General features: G+C 37.3%; 5 protein-coding genes across 9 annotated transcripts in view; 3 read left to right on the top strand and 2 right to left on the bottom strand.

Moving 5' to 3' along the window:
• LOC144548134 (uncharacterized) overlaps positions 1-23,221 on the top strand; it is an 84,875-nt gene that overhangs the window by 9,112 nt on the left and 52,542 nt on the right. The gene's annotated exons all lie outside the window — the stretch shown is intronic.
• On the top strand, positions 977-3,990 carry LOC144547952 (Thioredoxin family protein). Its single transcript, XM_078296640.1, has 12 exons — positions 977-1,332; positions 1,422-1,486; positions 1,750-1,822; positions 1,983-2,001; positions 2,091-2,210; positions 2,299-2,368; positions 2,466-2,509; positions 2,620-2,661; positions 2,771-2,830; positions 2,920-2,987; positions 3,379-3,436; positions 3,750-3,990. The coding sequence occupies exons 1-12, from the start codon at positions 1,064-1,066 to the stop codon at positions 3,837-3,839; spliced, it is 978 nt and encodes a 325-aa protein (XP_078152766.1). The 5' UTR covers positions 977-1,063; the 3' UTR covers positions 3,840-3,990.
• Positions 6,394-10,150, top strand: LOC144547904 (Phox (PX) domain-containing protein). The gene is made up of 3 exons (XM_078296583.1): positions 6,394-7,442; positions 7,810-9,159; positions 9,752-10,150. Exons 1-3 carry the CDS (start codon positions 6,513-6,515, stop codon positions 10,043-10,045), a joined length of 2,574 nt encoding a protein of 857 aa, XP_078152709.1. The 5' UTR covers positions 6,394-6,512; the 3' UTR covers positions 10,046-10,150.
• Positions 11,176-14,725, bottom strand: LOC144548137 (uncharacterized). Of its 5 annotated transcripts, none has more exons than XM_078296832.1 (3): positions 14,446-14,725; positions 13,988-14,298; positions 11,176-13,898 (listed from the first exon to the last, which is right to left on the bottom strand). In XM_078296832.1, exon 3 carries the CDS (start codon positions 13,502-13,504, stop codon positions 11,672-11,674), a length of 1,833 nt encoding a protein of 610 aa, XP_078152958.1. In that variant the 5' UTR covers positions 13,505-13,898; positions 13,988-14,298; positions 14,446-14,725; the 3' UTR covers positions 11,176-11,671. The 5 variants fall into 5 exon arrangements, with proteins under 5 accessions (XP_078152958.1, XP_078152960.1, XP_078152961.1 ...); XM_078296834.1 differs by having other exon boundaries at positions 11,176-13,606; positions 14,003-14,298; XM_078296835.1 differs by having other exon boundaries at positions 11,176-13,606; positions 14,151-14,298.
• On the bottom strand, positions 16,223-18,488 carry LOC144548136 (uncharacterized). Its single transcript, XM_078296831.1, has one exon. The coding sequence runs from the start codon at positions 18,420-18,422 to the stop codon at positions 16,248-16,250; it is 2,175 nt and encodes a 724-aa protein (XP_078152957.1). The 5' UTR covers positions 18,423-18,488; the 3' UTR covers positions 16,223-16,247.

Here is a 23,221-nt window from a genome sequence, read left to right as displayed (position 1 = left end):
TCGTTCGACCTCTTCATTGTAATTTACCATTGACGCTAGACACAAGCTGCACAATTTTATTCCCTGGTGACCTGGTGGAAAGCAGTTCGACATAGCTGGAAAAAAAAAAAATCTCAACACATTCTCGCCCTCAGAATTTTAGAAAGATTTTCTGGATATTATTAATCTTCATGATATATAAATTTTGATAAGAAAACTATCTATTTGTTTTCAGAGCCGAAGAAGTTTCTGTGCATTCGTGTTCTTGGGATTTTAGGAAGGTTTCTTTATGATATATATCTTGATAAATTATAATTTTGGATAAAAGAAATCTATACTCTTTATATAGAGTTGAACCTCCTAGTCTCTCACCAATACCACATTAACAATTTTTTGGACCACTAACTGTGTCATTAAACAATAAATATTCAGTTATTAATATATGGGGACCAAACTAACCATTTTTCATAATAATTTAATGTGTAGAAAAAGAAAGAGAAGTTCAATTTTTTCTTCAAAATTTAGATGATTAAAAAATTCAACCAATAAACATAAATTGAGATAATTCACATTTTATTACTCTAAATAATATTTTTTTATAATATTTATCAATGAACATGTCATATAATCATGAGTTCGAAATCTGGATAGATTTTTTGTTTTGTTTATAATAACATGAGTTTGAAAAGAATGTTGGATTGGTTGACTCCCGATCTTTTCATTAAAAAAATATATATTTAAAAAAAAAATCTAAAATTTATATAAATTTCAGAATCACAATTTGTTGCCAACTACTTGATTAGAATTTTAATATACAGTATGTATGTCCAACAAAGCAATCAACACATTCTTTTTCCGCTGGCAAAACAATCCTAGTTCAACTGATTGTTTCCTGGCTTTTAATGCAAAGGAACAAAAAAATTGAAAACATTATAATGCCGGACTTCTCCAGTTTTCAAAAACGGAGGGGATTTAACCGTCAAACCGACGACCGATTTCGCAACATCGTCGCTCTACTATCAACCAGTCTCCTCTCTTCACTGTCAATCCAGTTCTAAACACCGGAGAGAAAAACGACAACTGGATGGCTGCGGTGCTGAGCTCGCACGCAGGTCCCCTATCTCGCTCTCCAGTCCTCTCCAGTGCAAGGCCAAAACCAAATCTCCGATACAGCGTCGTCAGGTGCAGTGTTCAAGAGACTGGTAAGGGTACGACTACATCAATTACTCCCCCTCCCGAATTCAAACCGCCTGAACCAAAGCGGTTCTCGGTTCGACCCGATAAGCTCCTGGATATCATCGGTGCATCGCTAGCGCTACCTTTCCGACTCGGTACTGGTGCATTTGTTCTCGGGTAAGCTGTTAGCTTGCTGTTTATGCGATTTTTTTACTTTTTGAGGGGCTACTTTTATAAAATCTCTGAATTTTGTTTTGCTGTCATAGATATTCGGTGTCGTTTGTTTCGCAAGATGAAATCCCTTCAACTCAGTATGCTATGAGTATTGCTGGTAATTTCTACTTTACAAGGAATTCTGGATTTATTATATATTACCTTGTGTATATGCATGCTGATTATAGTGTTGTATGGATATACCAGTATCAGTTTCTGTAAATTCTGTCCAAATTTCCGAATTGCTAGCATAGGTATGCATCAGTACCAGACTGGGTTTTATCAGTGTAAAATGTAAGTCAAGAAAACTTGTGATGTTTTAACTATCTGTAGTAACTAGTAAAGTGAAAATAATTAAATAATCTGTATTTATAAAATTAGGTATAAAGCTGAAAGAGACATCCAAATTAGGTCCACGGCCAGAGAAGCCAATTGAGATTTATGAATTTGAGAGGTTTTTCTTTTAATCTCTTTTGGTAGTTCGCAATACTCACAAGTTATTGACTATTCAGTAATTTTTATTTTGGAGTTTATTTTCAACTCATCCAACCTTTTTTTTTTTTTTTTTTTCTTCCTTTTTAATACAAAAAATTCCAATGCGGGACAAACACCAGCTGTCCTTTTTGTCGTAAGGTAATTTTTATTTTATACTACTTTATGAAAATTTATTAAATCATTTTTCATTACTGGTCTTAAAATAGCTAATTGCTTATAATTTGCAGGTAAGAGAAATGACAACCGTCTTGGATTTGGATGTATTATTCTATCCATGCCCAAAAAATGGCCCGAATTTTCGCCCCAAAGCTATACAAATGGGTGGCAAGAAGCAATTCCCTTACATGGTTTGTCATGCAATTTGTTTACTTTTGATAAATTCCTAGGTTGAATTAGATGTACTTATACACTAATTGTGGATATGTTTCTTTGTAGGTAGACCCAAATACAGGTGTAGCGATGTATGAGTCAGATGACATAATAAAATACCTGGCTAATAAATATGGTGCCCTTTCTTTAAAGCCCTTTTAGATATGTATATTCAGACTATATTTTATCTTTGCTGAAAACATTTTTTTTCCAAATGGCTTCTTTTTGGATAGGCGATGGAACAGTTCCTCTGATGTTATCACTTGGACTTTTCACAGTATGCTCTTAATTACTCTTGCTTCGTTATTATTATTATTTTTTAAATGTCAACCAAGAACTAACTAATTTTTGTTGGTTGAGCTAATATATTTTTATAAATTTCTTTAGACTCTGACAGCAGGCTTTGCTATGATTGGCCGCAAGGGAAGGGTAAGAAATCTAAAACTCAGCTTTTTATTAAAAAATGGTACTTAAATTACAAATCGTGGTATCATTATTAGCCTTATAAACTAGCAAACAATTTGTTATTTTTGTGTAGGGAGGTTCATACACACCATCAAAACTTCCTCCTTTACCTCTTGAATTGTGGGCATATGAGGTAAGCTATAATTATTAATTGTTTATTTTTGTGTATAATTTTGTACGATGTGAATTAAAAAGTAACAAATGTGTGTATGAATTTTGAAGGCTTCTCCTTTCTGCAAGATTGTAAGAGAAGTGCTTGTTGAGTTAGAGCTACCTCATTTGCTACATAGGTAGGTTTTCCATTTTTGCTTTTATAGAATGATATTCATGCATGCACCGATGAAAAATTCACCGGTGTTTAAGGGGAAGTTTTTTTTTTGGAATAAGTACTACGGACGTCTTATTTATGTTAGAAAACATGAATTAAATAGTTTTGGTACCTTTCCCTTCCCAAAAGACGAAAAAAGATTGAACTAACACCCCCCCCCCCCTTTTATTGGATAGTTTAGGTGAATTTAAAAAAAAAAAAATTCATTTGAGGAAGGTGGGATTTGCAGTATATTTGAGTTTTACATGAGATAATTCACTTTGCAACGGCATGCATGGTATTATAATCAGTTCACAGAATGTTACTTTTTTTTAAAAAACTTTATTTTATCTGACAAAATGTACCATTTGCAGCACTCCTAGAGGTAGCCCCAAAAGGCAAATTTTGTATGAGAAAGTTGGCCGTTTTCAGGTTGGTTGTTTTCAAAATCACCATCTTATTTGCATGATTCATGAAACATTTTCAAAATCACCATCTTTTTGTCCTTTTCGGTGAAAAGAAACATTTTCGAATTACCACTGGTATGCACTTTTACTAGAATAAAAACCCGTTTTATCCGGGTATACATTTAATGACTTGTTTAAGGATCATTGACCACGAAAGAAAGTTGTGTCAGTGGGTTATTATTTGAATCAAGATATCATCAAAACTCCTACACATGTATTAATGTGAAACACTCTAAATGTATATGTTAATTATAATATTATATATTTTTATTGTGTAGGCGCCTTTCTTAGAAGATCCAAATACAGGAATAAAAATGTTTGAGAGTGCAGAGATAATTGACTATTTAAAGGCAACATACGCTGTTTAATGTTGTATAACATCAAGTTACCTGTGCTTTTTTTGTGCTTGTACCTTCTATCTTGTGCTATTCTGCTTAGAACACTTGTAAATGGCAATATGTAAATTGTAAAATTATGTATAACAACAATACATTTATTTTTTTGCAGTAGAAGCATTTATTCTGTCCCAAAACTCTCTTTTGTTATCTGATTAGTTTGTGTACCAAAATTTATTTTATTTTAAATTAAATTCATTAAATTATGTTATTGAAAGGTCCACATAATTCAATTACGAGTCTAGTTAGTATAATATCAATGTCATTTCAATCTATATAACACCAACTCCAAAACCTATCGAATCGACTTCAAACGGTGAATCCAAATTGTTTAAACCAATCTACTTCATTAGTTGTGTTTATATGTAAAATTTATAACTTTTTGAATTTATTTGGTATCAAGTCAAACAGTCAAATATGTGGGGTTTTAAGCTAATTTTAATACATTAATTTTTTTAACATTTTTACCGCTTGATTTGATACTAAAATAAATTGAAAATATAAAAAATTTGCATGTAAACGCATCACTTATAAAGTAAATTGGTTTGAACGGTTTGAATTAGTTGTTTGAAGTCTACTTAATCAATTTTGAAGTTAGTGTCATGTGACACCGATGTCATACTAGCCGGACTCTTCAATTACTAGTAAAGCATCCATGGAATTTCATTATTATGGATACATGATGTATGCACTATAAATCCGTATATGTTATTATTCTCAGATAAATTTGTACTTTTTTTTTTCAATTCAAACTGTCTGATCGAAATTGGAAGTGTTAGGTCGACGTGTCAACGTCATCTAGGGTTGATGATGCTAGGAGATAAATCTAGTGCGTTCATATTAAATCAGACGGTTTGAATCAGAAAAGCAGGATCTTATGATTGGCTCGAAAATACCATTGGAATGAAGGCTATGCCTATATAGATCATTCCAAAATATCCAATTTAAATTTTGAACTTTAATCACTACAATTTTCAAGATTATCACGTTGGATTTTTCTAAATTAAATTCTACACCTTAAAAAGTTATCCGTCTATTCTAATTCTAAGTTTTAAATGTGTTGTGCCGTGACTAATTACGCCGTAAGTAATTTGAATCATGTACCGTTTTGTGCAATAACTCTGTCAAATTTATATGTATCATGCTGTGATTAAATTTGAAAAGATAGTCAGTATATTAGTGTGTCTGTGACCACACGACATTTATAAAATAGACTCTACTCTGTACTGTATTTTTTTTCTTTAGATATAATTTTTACCATTTTAAAAGTACATCCCATTTTCTTTTATCATTATTTCTCTATTCCTTCCTTATCCTGTTCCTTTTTGTAACAATTCTAGTGCATAAGTTATGATTCCTTAACAGTTCAAACAAGATAAGTAAACTAAGATCGGGTTCAACCTAATGCTCTCATAAGCATAGTGACAAATGAATTATTCGGATTCGATTCGGCGAGATCAAAAATTCGTGATTCGGAAATAATTCGGGTATAATTCGGAAATTATTCGGAATTATTCGGATCAGAAATCTCAGTCCTACAAGGGAGCAAAAAAACAAAAAAAATAAAAAAATTGTTCTTGGAAAAATTCGGAAAAAAATCGTGAATAATTCGTAAAATTCGGAAAAAGTTCGTAAAATTCGGGAATTATTCGGGTTTAATTCGGTCAAAGTTCGGTCAACCGAATAATTCGGTGTTCGGTTCGGCATCACCTCAAAAAAGAATTAAACAGATATAATTCGAGTATCTTGTCACTATGCTCGTAAGTCGTAACTTAGTGTGGGCGGATGCATGAGTACTCTTCCGTTTGACACTGCTGTCACCGTCTGATATTAATTAAACGGGGGAGATCTAACCAGGACCATCCAACAAACATCTAACAACTGAAGAGGACCTGAACCAGAAAAAACCACCGAACCAATTCGTTTGTCCTGAGTCCTGACTCCTGAGTCAGTCCGGGTAAAATTTATGACAGAGAACTTTTGGTTTCCTGAAGCGCACGAACCTTATCCAAAGCTTCTGATTCGATTGTCCGTGCACTGCACCAAGATAAAACAGCTCTGTTAAAATCTTTTCCCCCGAGTTCAGGAGTCCTGATGCTCTGAGATAACTCAAATTTTGAGTTTGAACCCTCACCGTCCGATCAGAACCTGGATCAATCTGGTTCGAGGTGAAATACACGGCGCTTTCATATTCCATAGCAGAGGACGGTCCGGAACTAAACTAAAATTTTGGGTTACATCAGATGATGTGATTTCCGAGTCCCGACCCAACACAATTTGTTACCGCTGTGCAGTGGCGTAAAATTCCCCGTAGAATAAAGAGATGAAAGTTGAACAAGAATTCGTATCCCCTCAGGTTACCTGACTGAGTAGAATTGAATCGGACGGTTCGAAAATATATTGGCACGTATCTCAAAGCACAAATAATCCTGCTCCCTCTGTCATTCCGAATCCCGACCGGCTGAGAGTAAATCTGAACCGTCCGTTTCAATTGTGTTGAGTCAGGTACCTGGGAGGATTCGGATCCAGTTGAACAAAAGGAGATTCTGTCTCCTCCTCAATCGATCTGCTCGACAATTCTTCACATAACACTCGCGCTCTCCCTATTGACAGAGGCAGAGAAACGGAGGGCAGTTCAAGCTCTAGATGTTGTCTATGGAGGATAATGGAGAGTATCCCTCCTCAGCATCTTCTCCTTCCGCTTCGGATACATCGTACTCGTGCGATGACGCTGGTTCCGATCTGGAGCGATACTGCAGCGCCAACTCAGTACTGGAGCGGTCCAGTTTCTCCAGCTCTACGGGTTACCACGCCGCTGATTTCTTCGATGATACCTTCCCTTCCCTCTCCCTTTCCAATTCAAATCGTCCCTCTCCTGTTCTCCACCCTTCTAATGGCGAGGATTCAATCTCAATCTCGGGCGAAATTTGCACGGATCACGAGGCACAGTCGGATGATGACAGCCCCAGGTCTTTGCATGGAATGAACGGATTCTATCACAGCCAGAACAGTAACCATAATCAGAATCAGAATCAGAGTTCTGGTGTTGAAAGGGGAAGTCAGAGGAGGAGCTCGATTCTGATGGATTCTTCAGTTGCTTTTGGATCGGATGATTGGGATGAGTTCATGCTGGAGAAAGGAGATGGGGGAGGTGAATCTGCACCGGTTTATCTCTTTGAAATGGAGTCCACACACTCCAAAGAACAAAGTTCGCTTTCTGGTGCTGAGCCTGGGTGCAGTGAGGGAGAAGTGAATCAGGAACGAGCGCAGTTGTCAGACATTAAGGGAAAAGATGCCGTGTATTCTGCAGAGCATCCTCAGTCAGGGAGTTCTGGTGGCAATTCGGGGTTCAATGCTGAAGAAGGGAATCAGCTTGCTCTCGCTAAAGAGAACGAAAGTAATGGTAATAGTTCTTGTGAAAATATAAAGAAGAAAGAGGAGGGGATGAAAGTATCTGAGGGTTTAGGACCTCTGAATGGAAAATTTGAAGGGAAGGAGATTGAGAACGGACCCTCTATCACTACAACTGGTGGTAAAAATACAGAATCTGAGATCGAATTAAAAGGAATTGATCAGGTATTTGTTATCTTTACAAGAACGGATAATTTAATTTAATGATTTCCTGTCTGTTAGATAAAAGTTCTAATTGAGACCCATTGTTTAGATCCTCATTTGTGCCCCAAATCTATAGGATAGGTTCACATCTAGAAAGTATGGGCACCAAAAATAAATAAATTAAAGGTTGGATTTCGAAGCAAATATACGGGCTCTTTGGGAGAAATGACACAAAGGGATGGAAAGAGAAGGCAATATGTTAGGTCCAGTCACCACCCCGGATCCACCTCTTGTCCTTGATAAGTGGTACTTTGCATAAAGCCTTGTACTATACTTTGTTTGCTTTTAAATATTTGAAAAGTCTAATATTTCATAATCCTTATGGAAGGTTAACAAGAATGGTGGTACCGACAATTCATTGGATGACATGGTCCTAGAGATGGAAGAAATCTTGCTTGACTCAGAATCTCACTCACCTAGATCAAATACTGACAACCAATACAATGCTTATGCAACCTCCCTGTTGGTTCACCACTCCCGAGGAGGGAGCTCCGCCTCCACTTCTGGTACCGATGATTCATACCTTATTGGAAGAAACCCTAGGAGTATCGACTCAGTTGAGCTCATAGGTGCAAAACAAAAGAAAGGAGATGTATCTTTTGGCGAAAGACTTGTTGGCGTTAAGGAATATACTGTATATATATTCAAGGTACGGAGTGGTTCAAACTTCTGGCAAGTAGAGAGACGGTATCGTGACTTCTATACACTTTACCGGCAGTTAAAAGCACTCTTTACTGCACACGGCTTAACTCTCCCTCTACCATGGTCCCATGTAGAGAATGAGTCGAAAAAGGTGTTTGGTAACTCATCTCCAACAGTAATAGCTGATAGAAGTGTTCTTTTACAAGAATGCCTAGGTTCTGTTATAACCTCAAATTACCCTTTTGGGACCCCCACTCCGCTCCTCACCTTTTTATCCCCAGGTAAAACTCTGACTTCCTCCCTAATTCCTTCCAATTCACCAAGAAAAAACCTCATTCCATCTAGCTCAATGGGGAAAAAAATATCTCTTGTGGTGGAGGTGCGGGCCCACAAGTCAGTCAGGCAGCTGCTGGAGTTGCAACACTACACCTGTGCGGGCTGCCGCCAGCCGTTGAACTTAGAGAGCACATTTCTCAAGGGGCTGGCACAAACAGTCGGGTGGAGCCAAAATTTTAGGTTATGCGAATACACCGGACAGTTGTTCTGTGCCGTCTGCCATGTGAATGATACTGCAGTCATACTGGGTCGGGTCCTGCATGGGTGGGATTTCACCCTGTACCCGGTTTCTCAATTGGCAAAGGCATACCTAGAATCGATCAACGATCAGCCAATGCTGTGTGTTAGTGCAGTTAATCCTTTTTTATTTTCAAAAGTGCCGGCATTGCTTCATATAATGGGTTTGCGCAAGAAGATAGCAGCCATGCTTCCATACATCACGTGCCCCTTTAGAAATTCGGTGGAGAAGGGCCTTCGGGCGCGTAGGTATTTGCTAGAGTGCAATGACTTTTTTGCCCTAAGAGACCTTGTGGACCTCTCCAAGGGGGTGTTTGCTGGCTTTCCTGTGATGGTCGAGAGATTACACAAAAAGATAGAAGAGCACATCACACAACAGTGTCTGGTATGCTATGATGCAGGGGTACCTTGTGCAGCTAGAAGTTCTTGTCACGACCCCTTCTCTCTTATTTTCCCTTTCCAGGTCTCCCCCCTTCTCCCCTTTTCTCTCTCTCTCTCTCTCTTCCCAAGACACAGACACGGGCACATGCACATTTTTTATGTTTATCTTATGAATGATACCTACCAAAATAATGCAAAGTAATGGTACAGTGTTACCAGACTCCCTTAACTGGATGGCCATACCAGAATATAAGCTTCGAATAAAACCTAGTAATAGCTCCTGATAGACAAGGGGTTGTTTATTTTATCAAGTATAAGAGCATATCTCAATTTTGACCAACAATAATAAAAAAGAAGAGAGCCCTTCTCACTTACAACACAAGGCACTTCGCCTGTACAGAATGTAAAAAAATATATATATCCTGCAAGTTTAATAAGGAAAAAATAAACTTGTGAATGCCCCTTATTTTTCCTTAAATTTTTTTTTTACCTTCTCTTTACAAATGCAGTCAAATGACATACAATATGGGTCTAAATAAATTAGGGACACATTTGTTATTTCTATGTTTAGAGAGGTGCAATTGTGCATCATATTTTATCTTTTGCTGGGACAGCTTTGAAACTTTCCCTTATTCTAACTGCCTATTCTCCTTTGTTAAATTATAATTAAACAGGAAACAGAAGCAGAGAAATGTTCTTTATGTGGGTCCATCTACCATGCCAATTGCTTCATGATGCTTGAGGGTTGTTCTTGCAAAAAGGCTGTTGTCTCTGACAATAACAGGACAGCGGGCCCAGCTCGTCAGTCTGATGGATTACTAAACAGACTCTCGCTTTCTAGTTCTAATCCTACATCTGGATTTTTTTCTGATATAATTTCAAAGGCAATGCCTGATAAAATTTGGAAACCTAAAAATAAGAGCCCAATTATTCTTATGGGTTCTTTGCCAGGAGGGACTTCTCTATAGCAAAGTATTGTTTGTATATAGTATTTGTTTGCAAATATTACATTATTGTAATCTAGTCTTTTTGAAAAAGAAAAGGGATGTATAACTTTGGTTTCTTTCTTTTCATTCTTTTTGGTATAATTATGGTTTTCTTGAACGTATCATTGTTTCTACTTCTTGGGAGAATTCATTTTGGAATTGTAAAAGGAGAAACAAACATAAGCAAAATTGTCTTCTTTGGGAATGTGGGATTAATAATTGTTTAGCGATTGCTGCTGATATGTAAATGTCTCTAACAACGTTCTTTTTTGTAGACAGAAGTGCCTCTGAAACAGTTCTGTCAACAAGGTACTGAAATACTTTTCATTAAACGATGCATGTAGATCACTTAACAAGAGCAACAGGTTAAAGAGTTGTAGGACAATAGGATCACATCCAGTTTGTTTTTGTTTTTGTTTTTGTTTTTTTTTGTTTTTTTTTTCTAAAGAGGTCTTTAATACCGTTAATCTTATGTTGAAACCTTGGAACAGGTAGACAGACGATACAACTCCATTTTCTCATGACAAAAGAATTTCTCAAATAATTTTCTATATTTAAACAACAGAAGTTTCACAGATAATCAAAGACATAACAAACAATAGACTAATGAAGACCCAAACTTCAGCTAGAAAAACAAACAAAATGAAATGCCTCTGTAATAATTGAACCATTCCAGTTTCTGCCAGAAAATATAGTTCAGCAGCCTCAAAATATGAACCTAAAAGAACTAATGAAATCCGCATCTTCAACACCTAAAGTTCCCAACTGAAGTATTCACACAACTACTGCTTACTGCCATACAACATTTTACAATGCATGGTAAATGCTAATAGGAAACAGAACATATGGCATCCAAACTTCTCTTCAAACCTATATTCAAGAATGTTCAAGCATTGCCAAAAGAACCATTAGAGAACGAGGTGACCAGAAGAACTACATGACCCCAGATATGAAAATCATTAAAGACACTGGTCACTGAAGCTGAAGCCCTTCATTTTTCTGACTTTCACTGATCAATTTCTTAACCTGGCTCCCTCGAATTTCACACAATTAAACTAAATTGGGAGAATTTGGAAGAATTGAGACAGAAGAGACAGGGAAGAATAAGAGAATTGAGAACAAAGAAGTAATTTCATTAATCACATAACTGGTCTTTACAATTGACAGCCCTTTAATAGCTGATGAAAACGAGAAATAATTTAAAAGATTGCCATTCTATTTTAACGACAAACTACTAAAAGAGATGAATGTTTTATCATTGGTTGCTTCAGCGCCGGACGTCTCCAGTGTTTCGCTGTCGCCAGGACCCACTTTAATAATTGCTGTGTCTCATTTCCAAATGAGCTCTCTCAGTCAGTACTTTTAATTGCATTTGGGCGACAGAACACAACAGCTCCCAGCTTCGACCCTTTTTTTTCTCCTTCCCGAATTGTGTAGCTAATAGTGTTCTCCACTTCTCCGTTTCTAACATGCTGCAGCTCCTTTGTCCTCTTAATTTCACCTTTATTGCACAGCCCATCTATAATAGTGTTGTAAATCACGACATCGGCATCCTGCCCTTTTGGAAATCATATCATGCAGCAACAACTTTGCCTTCTCAATTTCACCTTACTTGAACAGCCAATCCATAAGAGTGGTATAAGTCACGACATTGGATTCCTGCCCTCGGGAAATCATGTCATGCAGCAACTCCTTTGCCTTCTCAAGTTCACCTTTCTTGCACAGCCCATCTATAAGAGTGGAATATGTCACGTCATCGGGTTCCTGCCCTCTGGAAATCATCTCAAGTAGCAACTCATTTGCCTCCTCGATTTCACCTTTCTTGCACAACCCATCTATAAGAGTGGTATAAGTAGCGATATCCGGTTCATGCCCTTTGGAAATCATGTCATGCATCAACTCCTTTGCCTTCTCAATTTCACCTTTCTTGGACAGCCCATCTATAAGAGTGTTGTAAGTCACAACATTGGGCACCGGCCCATGGGATATCATGTCATGCAGCAACTCTTTTGCCTTCTCAATTTCACCTTTTTTGCACAGCCCATCCATAAGAGCGGTATAAGTCACGACATCCGGTTCCTGCCCAATGGAAATCATGTCATGCATCAACTCCTTTGCCTTCTCAATTTCACCATTCTTGCACAGCCAATCTATAGCAGTGGTATAAGTCACGACATCTGGTTTCTGCCCTTTGGAAATCATATCATGCATCAACTCCTTTGCCTTCTCAATTTCACCTTTCTTGCACAGGCCATACATTAAAGAGTTGTATGTCACGACATCGGGTTCCAGCCCTTTGAAAATCATATCATTTAGCAATGCGCTTGCCTTCTCAATTTCATCTTTCTTGCATAGCCCATTAATAAGAGTGTTGTATGTCACAACATTGGGCTTATGACCTTCAGAAATCATGGTCTGTAGCAACTCTTCTGCCTTGTCAAATGCCCCCTTCTTGCATAGACCATAAATCAACGAATTGTATGTCACAATATTAGGTCTAACCCTAGCAGAATACATCTGTTTGTACAAACGAAATGCCCTAGTGAGGTCACCCTTCTTGCATAACACATCTACAACTGTGCTGTATGTGATCACATTGGGTTCACACTCACCACCATGTTTAACCATTTTAAAAAGCAATTGAAGGGCTAAGAGAGTCTTGCCATTGGAGCAAAGCCCCTTGATAAGAATACTATAAGAGATTAAACTGGGTGTACATCCCATCTTAGGCATTTTGTAGAGCACTATTGCTGCAGCCTCATTGATCCTATTCTTAGAACAAAGGCCTTTGAGTAATGGATTGATGGTCACAGTATTAGCTCTGATACCCTCCCTGAGAAGCCGTCCCAGAAAAGCAAAAGCAAGGCTGAGCCGATTCGTTTGAACACAGAATTGAATCATAATTGCATAGGTATATTTATCAGGATGGATACCTTCAGTTTGGGTTAAGAGGCTAAAGAGGGAAAAGATGGCGGGGTAAGGGTCGCTTGAGGTTTGGTTGCTAACCAAGGCACCCAGGAGCTGATTGAAGGGATGGATTGAGGTCGGATGGAGAGCCAACAGATTGTGAAAACGGCGAAGCGCCTCTTGGGTAGAAATGGGACCCGCATTATGGTGTATCCTCTCCATCTCATCCTTTTCCAGCTTCCCCTTCCTCTTGTAATGCTGCTGATGTGGTCTCCTTCCAATCTTCCCAGGAATGCTTCCACCACTGGTGTCACTAGGGAAATTATTTGAAGATGGTAGTGGTTTTGGATTGTTGGTGATTCTTTGGGATTGAGATTTGGAATGGGAGACAGCACAGCAGTCAAGGTAGAGGCCACGGCAAGAAGCTGATTTGGATGGGGATGAGGATGCTGATGGGAATTGAGACTGAGATTGGGACACGGAAGCTAAAGGTGAAAGTGAAGAGTAGGGGGAGAGAGACAAAGCATGCACCATCTTATTCTTATTTGACTTCACTCCCAGTCTTTGTAAAATTAACCAACAAGATTGAGCTTTCCTTTCTTACAGGTGACAGCTATGCCTGCCTGATTTATATTACTGCAATACAAAATAGTACATCATTAACACAGATTATGACCAATAATGCAATTTTGGTTATTCAAAATTGTCCAATATTGTCATATTCTAAAGGAATATGGACCATAAAAAACAGCTATTGAAGAAGCTTTATCCACCCATTAATTAAATGTAACATAAGAATTGAAATATATATCGAAGTAAATTATATCCATTTTCTGCAATATACAGTGTTGAGTGCAATCTGATAGCTGTCTATACCACTGACTACCTCATGACATATGGTTTTCAATGTTAAAGCCCTCGAAACAGACTTAATTTTTTAAGGATAGGGGAATTAAGGGCCCAACCCTAGACTGCAAAGCAGAATGATACAACGCACACACATGAACTAGAATTCACATCCCCTCAGGTTACCTGACTGAGAACAATTACAATCGGATGGTTCTTTTAGCCTGGCACGAATCTCAAAATGGACCCCTACAGTCTCCACAGGAACCGGATTGAGTTTGATCCGGCCGGGATTAATCTGGACCGTCAGTTTCAATTTGCTAGAGTCAGGTACCTGGGAGGATACGGGTCCCATGAACTATGGGGTTAGAAGAGCGTCAGGTAATTAGTCACTGATACTTCTCTCTAGTTTTCTCTAGAGATTGCTTCATCTTCCAAACTAAAGTGCATTTCCACAAGCACCTTGTGTGCATGACCCGGTTCTGAAATGAAATAAAGACTAATTTCAAATCAAGAACCAGAGATGGGATTGCTATTTGAAAATTAACAGATTATAATTGACTGGACTTTAAATAAAGTATAAACAACGAAATGATAAAGGAGAGGAGAGACAGAGATTAGAGCGGTACCCAATCAACCGAAAGAGGACGAGGAAGAGATGGGGTGGTCAATCACAACCCAATCCGTCCGTACATTCGAAGCAAGCAGAGGCTTTATTTCCTCTGACGCCTTGGCACTTGAACTTAGCCTGAGGCTGTCAGCCTGAGCCTAATGAAAGGAAAGAAACTAAGAGGAAGAGGAAGAGGAAGAGATGGGATGGCCAATCCCAACCCAAACCGTCCGTACAATCTAAGCAAGGCAGGAAGCCAAAGAGGAAGAGATAGCGTAAGAGTGGCAGAGATTTTTGTCTCCTCTTTGAGTGTCTGACGCCTTGGCACTTTGTGCGGAGCTTGAGTCTAGTCAAACGAAAGAAACTAATAATATAATCGAATTCATATCAACTGCATTAACGCACTAAATCCTATCCGTTTGTTATATATTAGCGCGAATCGTAAAGATCTCCGTACACTACTGGCGTGGGCCAAATTGACCAATATTCTTATTCGGCCCATATTCTAATTGGAGCGGTCTAAAGTTTTTTTTTTTTTTTTGGTTCTTTAGCGGTCTAATTGGAGCGGTCTAAAGTTAAAATCACGGGACTGATGCTGAGCAAATATGCAGATCCCTTAATATCTTTTTTTTTTATTATTTTTTTATTTAAAAGCATAATTGCATAAATGCCCGTTCATTGTAAAGAAAACAGTTGAATTATATTACATACTACTCTCAAAACCTTAACCAAGTTCTTTCCTACTAAGAGCCGGAGCTATATTCAAGAAATGAGACTCAATTAACTTTCATTTATTTTGAATTATTTTGTACTTATACATGATTTTTTTATATAATATAAGATAAAATGTTATACATATGATAATATTAATCCTCATTCGCAGCAAAAAAAAATTATATAACTAATCCACATTCATATTTGACCCTCATAAGTCTAACTCTGTCTTTGTTCCTACTCATTCTCTCCTATAAATCCTGGATGATAAAAATTCAGCCACACATTACCATACTTAATATATAGATAGAACAGATCAAGCTGTCGTCCTTCATTAAGGCGCTATTATATATTTATATATACCGATTCTGTTTTTATTGAATACTTTCCTTTTTAGCACTAAACTAAATTATGCTTAAATACAATGCAATTTAAAAAAAAAAAGTTTATTCAGTTAATGGAGAACAGCCGGCCTTGTTTTTCTTTCCTCTGCCTTATCATCTAAAAATATAATTTTTACATAAAAAAAATGTCTTTTAAGCAACCAACTTTTGCTGGGACAGTATGAGAGGCAATACTTGTTATGCACTGCCAGTCACAATCGATTAAGATTTGTACACAATTAATTTGTTTAATATTTTTTTCTCTCATCTGATGTCTCTCATTAATTCTACTCAATTGCTTGTTCCCGAGGAGATGACACGGATGATCGGCTGGAGCTGACATTTCAGAATTTTTTTAGCACACTGGACAATTATTCTGTCCACCTGTAGTGCCAACGACCGTGAGGATATACTGGCAGGACCAAAGTCTGAAAAAAAAAATATTGAAAATTAGCAAAACATTGTCTATGTTACTATGTTGTCCAATGTTCTTGGATTTAAATATAAAAGGGCACACACAGCCAGACACGTGCACGCCAGGCTCAAACATGGCGTGTCGTCTTGTGCTGCTCAACACGCTCAGGCACATCACGTCTAAGGCATAGGAGGTGCCTGCACGGAACAGAACATGCTGAGCATGCACACACGGCACACAAGCCTAACACTTCACTGCTGCAGGTCACACCAATGAAGTTCTCACCCTTTACGTGTTCGAAGTCACGAACTAGGCCTCCAGCCCTTTGGAAATCATGTCATGCACCAACTCTTTTACCTTCTCAATTTCACCTTTGCACAGCCCATCAATGAGAGTGGTATAAGTCAATTCATCAGGCACCAGCCCTTTGGAAATCATGTCATGCAAAACATCTTTTGCCTTCTCAATTTCACCTTTTCTGCGCAGCCCATCAATAAGAGTGGTGTAAGTCACGACATCGGGCTCCAGCCCTTTGGAAATCATCTCATGAAGCACTTCCTCTGCCTTCTTAATTTCACCCTTCTTGCACAGACCATCCATAAGAGTGTTGTAAGTCACGGCATCAGGCACCTGCCCTTTAGAAATCATGTCATGCAGAAACTCCTCTGCGTTCTCAAATTCACCATTCTTGCACAGACCATTCATAAGAGTGTTGTAAGTCACAATATTGGGCACTTGCCCCTTGGAAATCATGTCATGCAATAACTCTTTTGCCTTCTCAATTTCGCCTTTCTTACACAACCCATCAATAAGGGTGGTGTAAGTCACAACATCGGGCACCTGCCCTTTGGAAATCATATCATGAAGCAATTCCTCGGCCTTCTTAATTTCACCTTTCTTGCACAGACCATCCATAAGAGTGTTGTAAGTTACGACATTGGGCACTTGCCCTCTGGATATCATCTCATGCAGCAACTCCTCTGCCTCCTCAAATTCACCATTCTTGCACAGTCCATTCATAAAAGTGGTGTAAGTCACGACATTGGGTTCCACCCCTTTAGAAATCATCTCATGAAACAACCCCTTTGCCTTCTCAACTTCACCGGTCTTGCACTGCACATCTATAAGAATGCTGTAAGTCACGACATCAGGCACCTGCCCTTTAGAAATCATGTCATGCAGATACTCCTTTGCGTTCTCAAATTGACCGTTCTTGTACAGACCATTTATAAGAGCATTGTAGGTCACAACATCGGGCTTCAGCCCTTTGGAAGTCATGTCATGCAACAACTCTTTTGCCTTCTCAATTTCGCCTTTCCTACACAGCCCATCAATAAGAGTGGTGTAAGTCACGACATCGGGCACTTTTCCTTTGGAAATCATGTCAACCAGCAACTTTTTTGCCTTCTCAATTTCATCTTTCTTGCACAGCTCACCAATAAGGGTGCTGTAAGTCACAATATCAGGCTCATGACCTTCAGAAATCATGGACTGTATCAACTCTTCTGCCATGTCAAATGCCCCCTTTTTGCATAGACCATTAATTAACGTATTGTATGTCACAGTATCAGGTATAACCCCAGCGGAATACATCTGTCTGTACAAACGAAAGGCCTTGGTGAGTTTACCCTCCTTGCAGAGAAAATCTACAACTATGTTGTACGTGATCACATTGGGTTCACACTCACCACCATGTTTAACCATTTTAAAAAGCAACTGAAGGCCTAAACGAGTCTTGCCATTGGAGCAAAATCCCTTGATAAGAACACTATATGAGATCACATTTGGTATGCATCCCATCTTAGGCATTTTGTATAACACTATGGCTGCAGCCTCATGGATCCTATTTTCAGAACAAAGTTTCTTCAGTAATGGAGTGAAGGTCGCGGTGTTGACTCTGAGACCCTCGCTGAGAAGCCGTCCGAGAAAAGCAAAAGCTAGGCTGAGCCGACTTGTTTGAACGCAGAATTGAATCATGAACGCATAGGTATATTTATCAGGACGGATTCCTTCAGTTTGGGTTAAGCGGTTGAAGAGGGAAAAGATGGCGGGGTAAGAGTCGCTTGAGGTTTTGTTGCTAACCAAGGCAGCCAGGAGCTGGTTGAAGGGATGGACGGATGTTGGATGGAGTGCCAACAAAGAATGAAAACGGTTAAGTGCCTCTTGGGTAGAAATTGGACCCTCCTTTCCCAGCTTCCCCTTCCCCTTGTAATGCTGCTGATGTGGCTTTCTTTGAGTCTTCCCAAGAATGTTGCTAGCACTTGTGTAATTGGGGAAATTAATTGTAGATTCTGGTGGTTTTGAGTTGTTAGTGATGTTTCGAGATTGAGATTTGGATTGGGGGACGGCATAGCAGAAAAGGCAGAGCCTATGACAAGAAGCCGATGTGGATGGGAATGCCGATCGAGATTGAGGCTGAGATAGGGATAGGGAAGCTAAAGGTGAAAGTGATGAAAAGGTGGCAAGGGACAAAGCATGCACCATCTTAACCAACAAGGTTTGAGTTTTTCTTTCCTATGAGTGACAAGCACACCTGTCTATTTTCTATTACTGCATTAAAAAATAGTCCATCATTAACACAGATAATGAACAACAATGCAATTTTGGTTATTGAAATTGTCCAAATATTGTGTCATATTCTAGAGGAATATGGACCTTAAAAAACAGCCAATGAACAGGCTTTATCCACCAAATACTCAAATGTAAATTATATCTGGTTTTTCTCAATATACATTGTTGAGGTAATTCTGATAGCTGTCTATAGATACTACAGACTACCTTGTGATATATGGGCTTCAATTTTAAAGCACTCAAAACAGATTTGAAGTTGAACAATTATTTACAGATGGGAATAATAAAGTACTGAATGATAGATATATAGCCATTAAACTGGCTAAATGAAAACATAAGAAGCTTTGGGTTGTAACTTGTAAAAGATAAATGTAGCTTAAACATTGTAAAGTTGAACCACCCAATCATATTAATACAATGCAACGCACCTGAACTGTGTGGTTAGAAGAGGGTCAGGCAAAGCACTGAGCGCATTTTCACAAGCACCTCGGGGGCATGACCCAGTTCTGAAAATGAAATTAAGATTCAAGACTGATTTCAAATCAAGGACCAGAGACAAGATTGTTAATTGAAATTTAACAGATTGTAAATAACTATACTGTAAATAAACAACGAAGCAACAAATAAGAGGAGAGAGATAAATTATAGCGGTACTCAATCAACCGAGAGAGGAAGAGGAGGAGGAGATGAGAGGTGGCCAATCCGAACCCAATCCGTCCATACATATAAAGAGGAAGAGAGCGTAAGAGCAGCAGAAATTTTTGTCCTCTGACCTCTGGGCCCTCTGATGCCTTGCCACTTGCACTTGACTCTCGTGCGGAGCGTGAGCCGAGTTATCCATTTCTTATCATGTGCCGAGAAGTATCGAATTCGTATCCTCTGAGATATCTCAAACTTTGCGTGACTTTATGGAAAATCTCAACCGTTTAAATACGTTCTACACAAATCTCAAAGCACACATAATACTGACCCCTAAATCATCCCCGAATATGCACCGGACACGTCAGTCACGCAAAAGTTGAGATATCTCAGAGGATACTCACTCAGAAGTATCTCTATGGGGTTCGGTGGATTCTCTCCCAATTCGTATCCTCTGCATTAACTCAAAAGGGAATCTTTTGAGTTAATGAATCTAAACCGTCGGATTTTAAATGGAGCCAATCCGGTACCTTTTCAATATTAGTGCAGATCATTCCACACGAATCTTAAGACAGATCGGACGATAAACATTTATTAACTCAAAAGTTTTACTTTTGAGTTAATGCAGAGGATACTCTCTCATTTTCTCGCGCACCTTACCAAACTTTTTTCTTTTTCTTTAATTACTCATTTAATTGCCTACGGAGAAACACTATACGGATTCATGAAAAAAGCGTTATTATTTTTAAGTGCAGCACAGAAAAGACACATCCAGAAACGTAGTGACAAATGAATAATTTTTAAAAATATTTGGTGGAGTTAATTTTATAATTTGAGAATAATTCGGAATTATACAACATTGAGTTCCGACTAGAAATAAGTATCACAAAAGAGAAAAAAGAAAATTTTGTTTTTTTAGTTCGAAAATAATTCACGAATAATTTATAAAATTTAGAAAAAAAAACTCGAGAAACTGAAAAATACGTGGATTTCTTCGGAGAGGATTCAAATCCAAATTATTCACGAATCTTGTCACTGTGATCTAGACTCAGATAAGAAATTGATCGGCCTCAATGATAAAACTAAGTTATTATTATGAAAACTTGTAAATCTTCCTCACTTTCAACCGTGGATTTGCACATTGGTATTTAGGTGTGCTCAATTTCACTAGGAAAGAATATTAAATACTGGACTCAAATAAGACTTTCTTACCGTACAAATTTATGAAGTATAATCTGGCAAGTGCTTCTTCACTATTGATTTTTGCAAAAAAAAAAAAAAAAAGTAGCACCCATGTGTCTACATAATTTAATAGTGAAAATTGGAGTCAATTTTTTTTTTTTTTAAAATGGACTTCAATTATATTGACTTTCTGTAAGTAAGAATTCTTTTGGTAGTGTACCATTATAAATTTGATAACTGACACTGAAATCTGAGTAATCCAGCTGAATAAATGTAGTTGAAGACTATTTGAAATTTCTGAGTTCGATGACAGGTAGAATTATCTATATGTGGCATATGTCATCCATTACTAATGTTTAAATATAATCGTTTTGAAACCTGTGATACCAAAACTGCATTCGCTTTCAAAATTTGAATATTGATTGATATTTTTCTAATTTAAAAATGCGAATTTCAGTACTAATTAAGAAGGGCTATATCTGGATAAGTTGTGATGTTGCATGTTGTGAATCCTGTACTCTACATACTGGTAAAAGGAGAATTTTGCACAGGTGCTCGCTGTTTTTTTTTTTTTTTTTTTTGTGTCGACTGAATTGTAATTTCTATATGAAACTGGACATCAATAGTTGGGTGATGTAAAAGAGAAATAATCATTAGCAATACATATTACATTTACTTATTATGATGACACGCAGTGTATATTTTTCCTCTTGAATAGTTAATTTATCTTCCATGCAAAAGATGCTGATTTGCAAGTCAACTTTGATTCATACAAGTCACTTTCTGACACCAAAAATTACTGTGGTGTCCTCTCAAATGTAATAATGTTTTTGGATAGGTACAAATCATATATGTTAGGGGGAATTATTTTTCCGGGCACCAATTTCTCTTAACATTATTTTGTATGTAAATCAAATTCCTTTTGCATTGATACTAAAGCTTACGCAGACTAATACTTGCATAATATGTACATTTTTTGTTTTGTTGTTCAAATACATTATAAATCAATGCTTGCATATATACATCAGTTATTATGTTGTAAATTTATATATTTAATTGTCACTGCCGAACATTTCAGTAACTATATGTACTATTTAACTTTATATCAGTATACCGGAGATTTCAGTAACTATATATACTATTTAACTTTACTTTTAATTGGAAAAACTATTTATGCAATGTATCATTTTTTTTTGAAATTATTTGTAAAACTAATTGTTTTTTATCATCTCCATTCTAGATATGGCGCCGAGTAGAAAGGAAAAGGTGGGATCCAGAGCAGAGACCAGTGCTTAGGATGACGGGATATAGGTAATATTCATTTTTTGTATGTGTTATAATTATGCATTAATTGTAGTGATTGTAATAATTATTTATATTTGTATAACTTTTGATGCAGGGCCAGAACATACCCATTTTTCAAATAGACTGATTTCCCCGAGAAGACTCAGACATGTATCAAGGGAGAGTTTTTTGTGAGAAAAAATTTCTTTTAAAAATCTCTAATAATTACTTGTTTCTTTTTTTTTAAGCTAACCAACGATGTTTTTAACTATGCATTGGAGAAGCACTACCAGTTCGCCGAGGAGGAAGATGAAAACGAGGCCTCTGATACTTTCAGGAAGATAGCGGACAGACAGTTGCAAAACATGTTGAACAAGGCCAAGCTCGCAACGACACAGTCATATGAAGATTGCATTCAGGAGTGGAAGGTGCATTTCAGTGCCTCACCCGCACGAGTGGATCATGCCTGATAGCTGGCCCAGAGTTTGCGATTATTGGTGCAGTGACCGATTTGCTAAGAGGAACGAGCGAAATAGAATCAATAGGGCCGTAGCTGGAGAAAGTTCAGGTGTCACAACGGGCTCTGTGAACATGCTTGTTCACAAACATCGCTTCGTAAGTTGTTTTTCATTAAATTAGTCAATATTCGTTTCAATTGAATCGAATTGAACTAACCTTGATAATATATTTTTTAATTGAAATTGTCTTTCAAATTCTTAATAGGAGAATGAATACAATCGCGAACCTAAATGCCAAATTTTGAGCTTCATTTTTTAAAAACGTAATACATGCATATCTAAGCTATTATTATTATGAGGAGCAATCCACTTACAACATTTGTAAGTTACAACATCTTAATAATTCAATTTTGTGATTTTTAAAGTTCAAATAGTTGATTCAAGCTGTTTTACATAATATCTATATTAAAATGTGTTTGGAGATAAAATATTACATTTTTTTGGATTTTTTTACTATTTATTAAGTATTTTACAAAACTATTTTTTTTGATCCAAAATTGTCTAAAAACATCAGTTTTGTAAAATACTTAATAAATTCTAAAATAATTCAATAAAATGTAAACCTTTATCTCCAAGCACATTTTAATATAGATATCATGTTGAATGGTTTGGGGCAACTATTTGAACTTTTAAAATTGCAAAATCAAATTATTATAAGATGTTGTAACTTACAAATGTTGTAAGTGGATTCCTCCTCCATTGTTATTGTTATTATTATTGTTGTTATTGTTGTTTTTTTTTTTTTATTTCCAATTGTCAATTCTCTAACTATGAGTCCATTGCAACCTAACTTATTTGACATCCGTGACAACGCATGCAAGTAGAAGATTGTCGTCATTGAAAAGTAAAATTATACATATGCTTTATAGTTTTGATACACATCGTGTTTGGAGTTGGCTACGGTGCTATGGGTAGCTAAGAGGCCTCCCGTGCTACGGCTCAATATTCGACTTTTCAAAATTCTAATGGTCGATCCGAACCGTTCATCTTGTTCTCTATATTAATATGTGCTTGGAGACCAAATTTTACATTTTTTGGAAATTTTTTACTATTTTTTTGGATTTATTGAAAATCGCTGTTTTTCAGCCA

The sequence above is a fragment of the Carex rostrata genome, chromosome 32 (assembly GCF_964058835.1).
Source record: "Carex rostrata chromosome 32, lpCarRost1.2, whole genome shotgun sequence".
NCBI classification, from domain to species: Eukaryota; Viridiplantae; Streptophyta; class Magnoliopsida; order Poales; family Cyperaceae; genus Carex; species Carex rostrata.
This window is presented reverse-complemented; position numbering and strand designations above follow the sequence as displayed.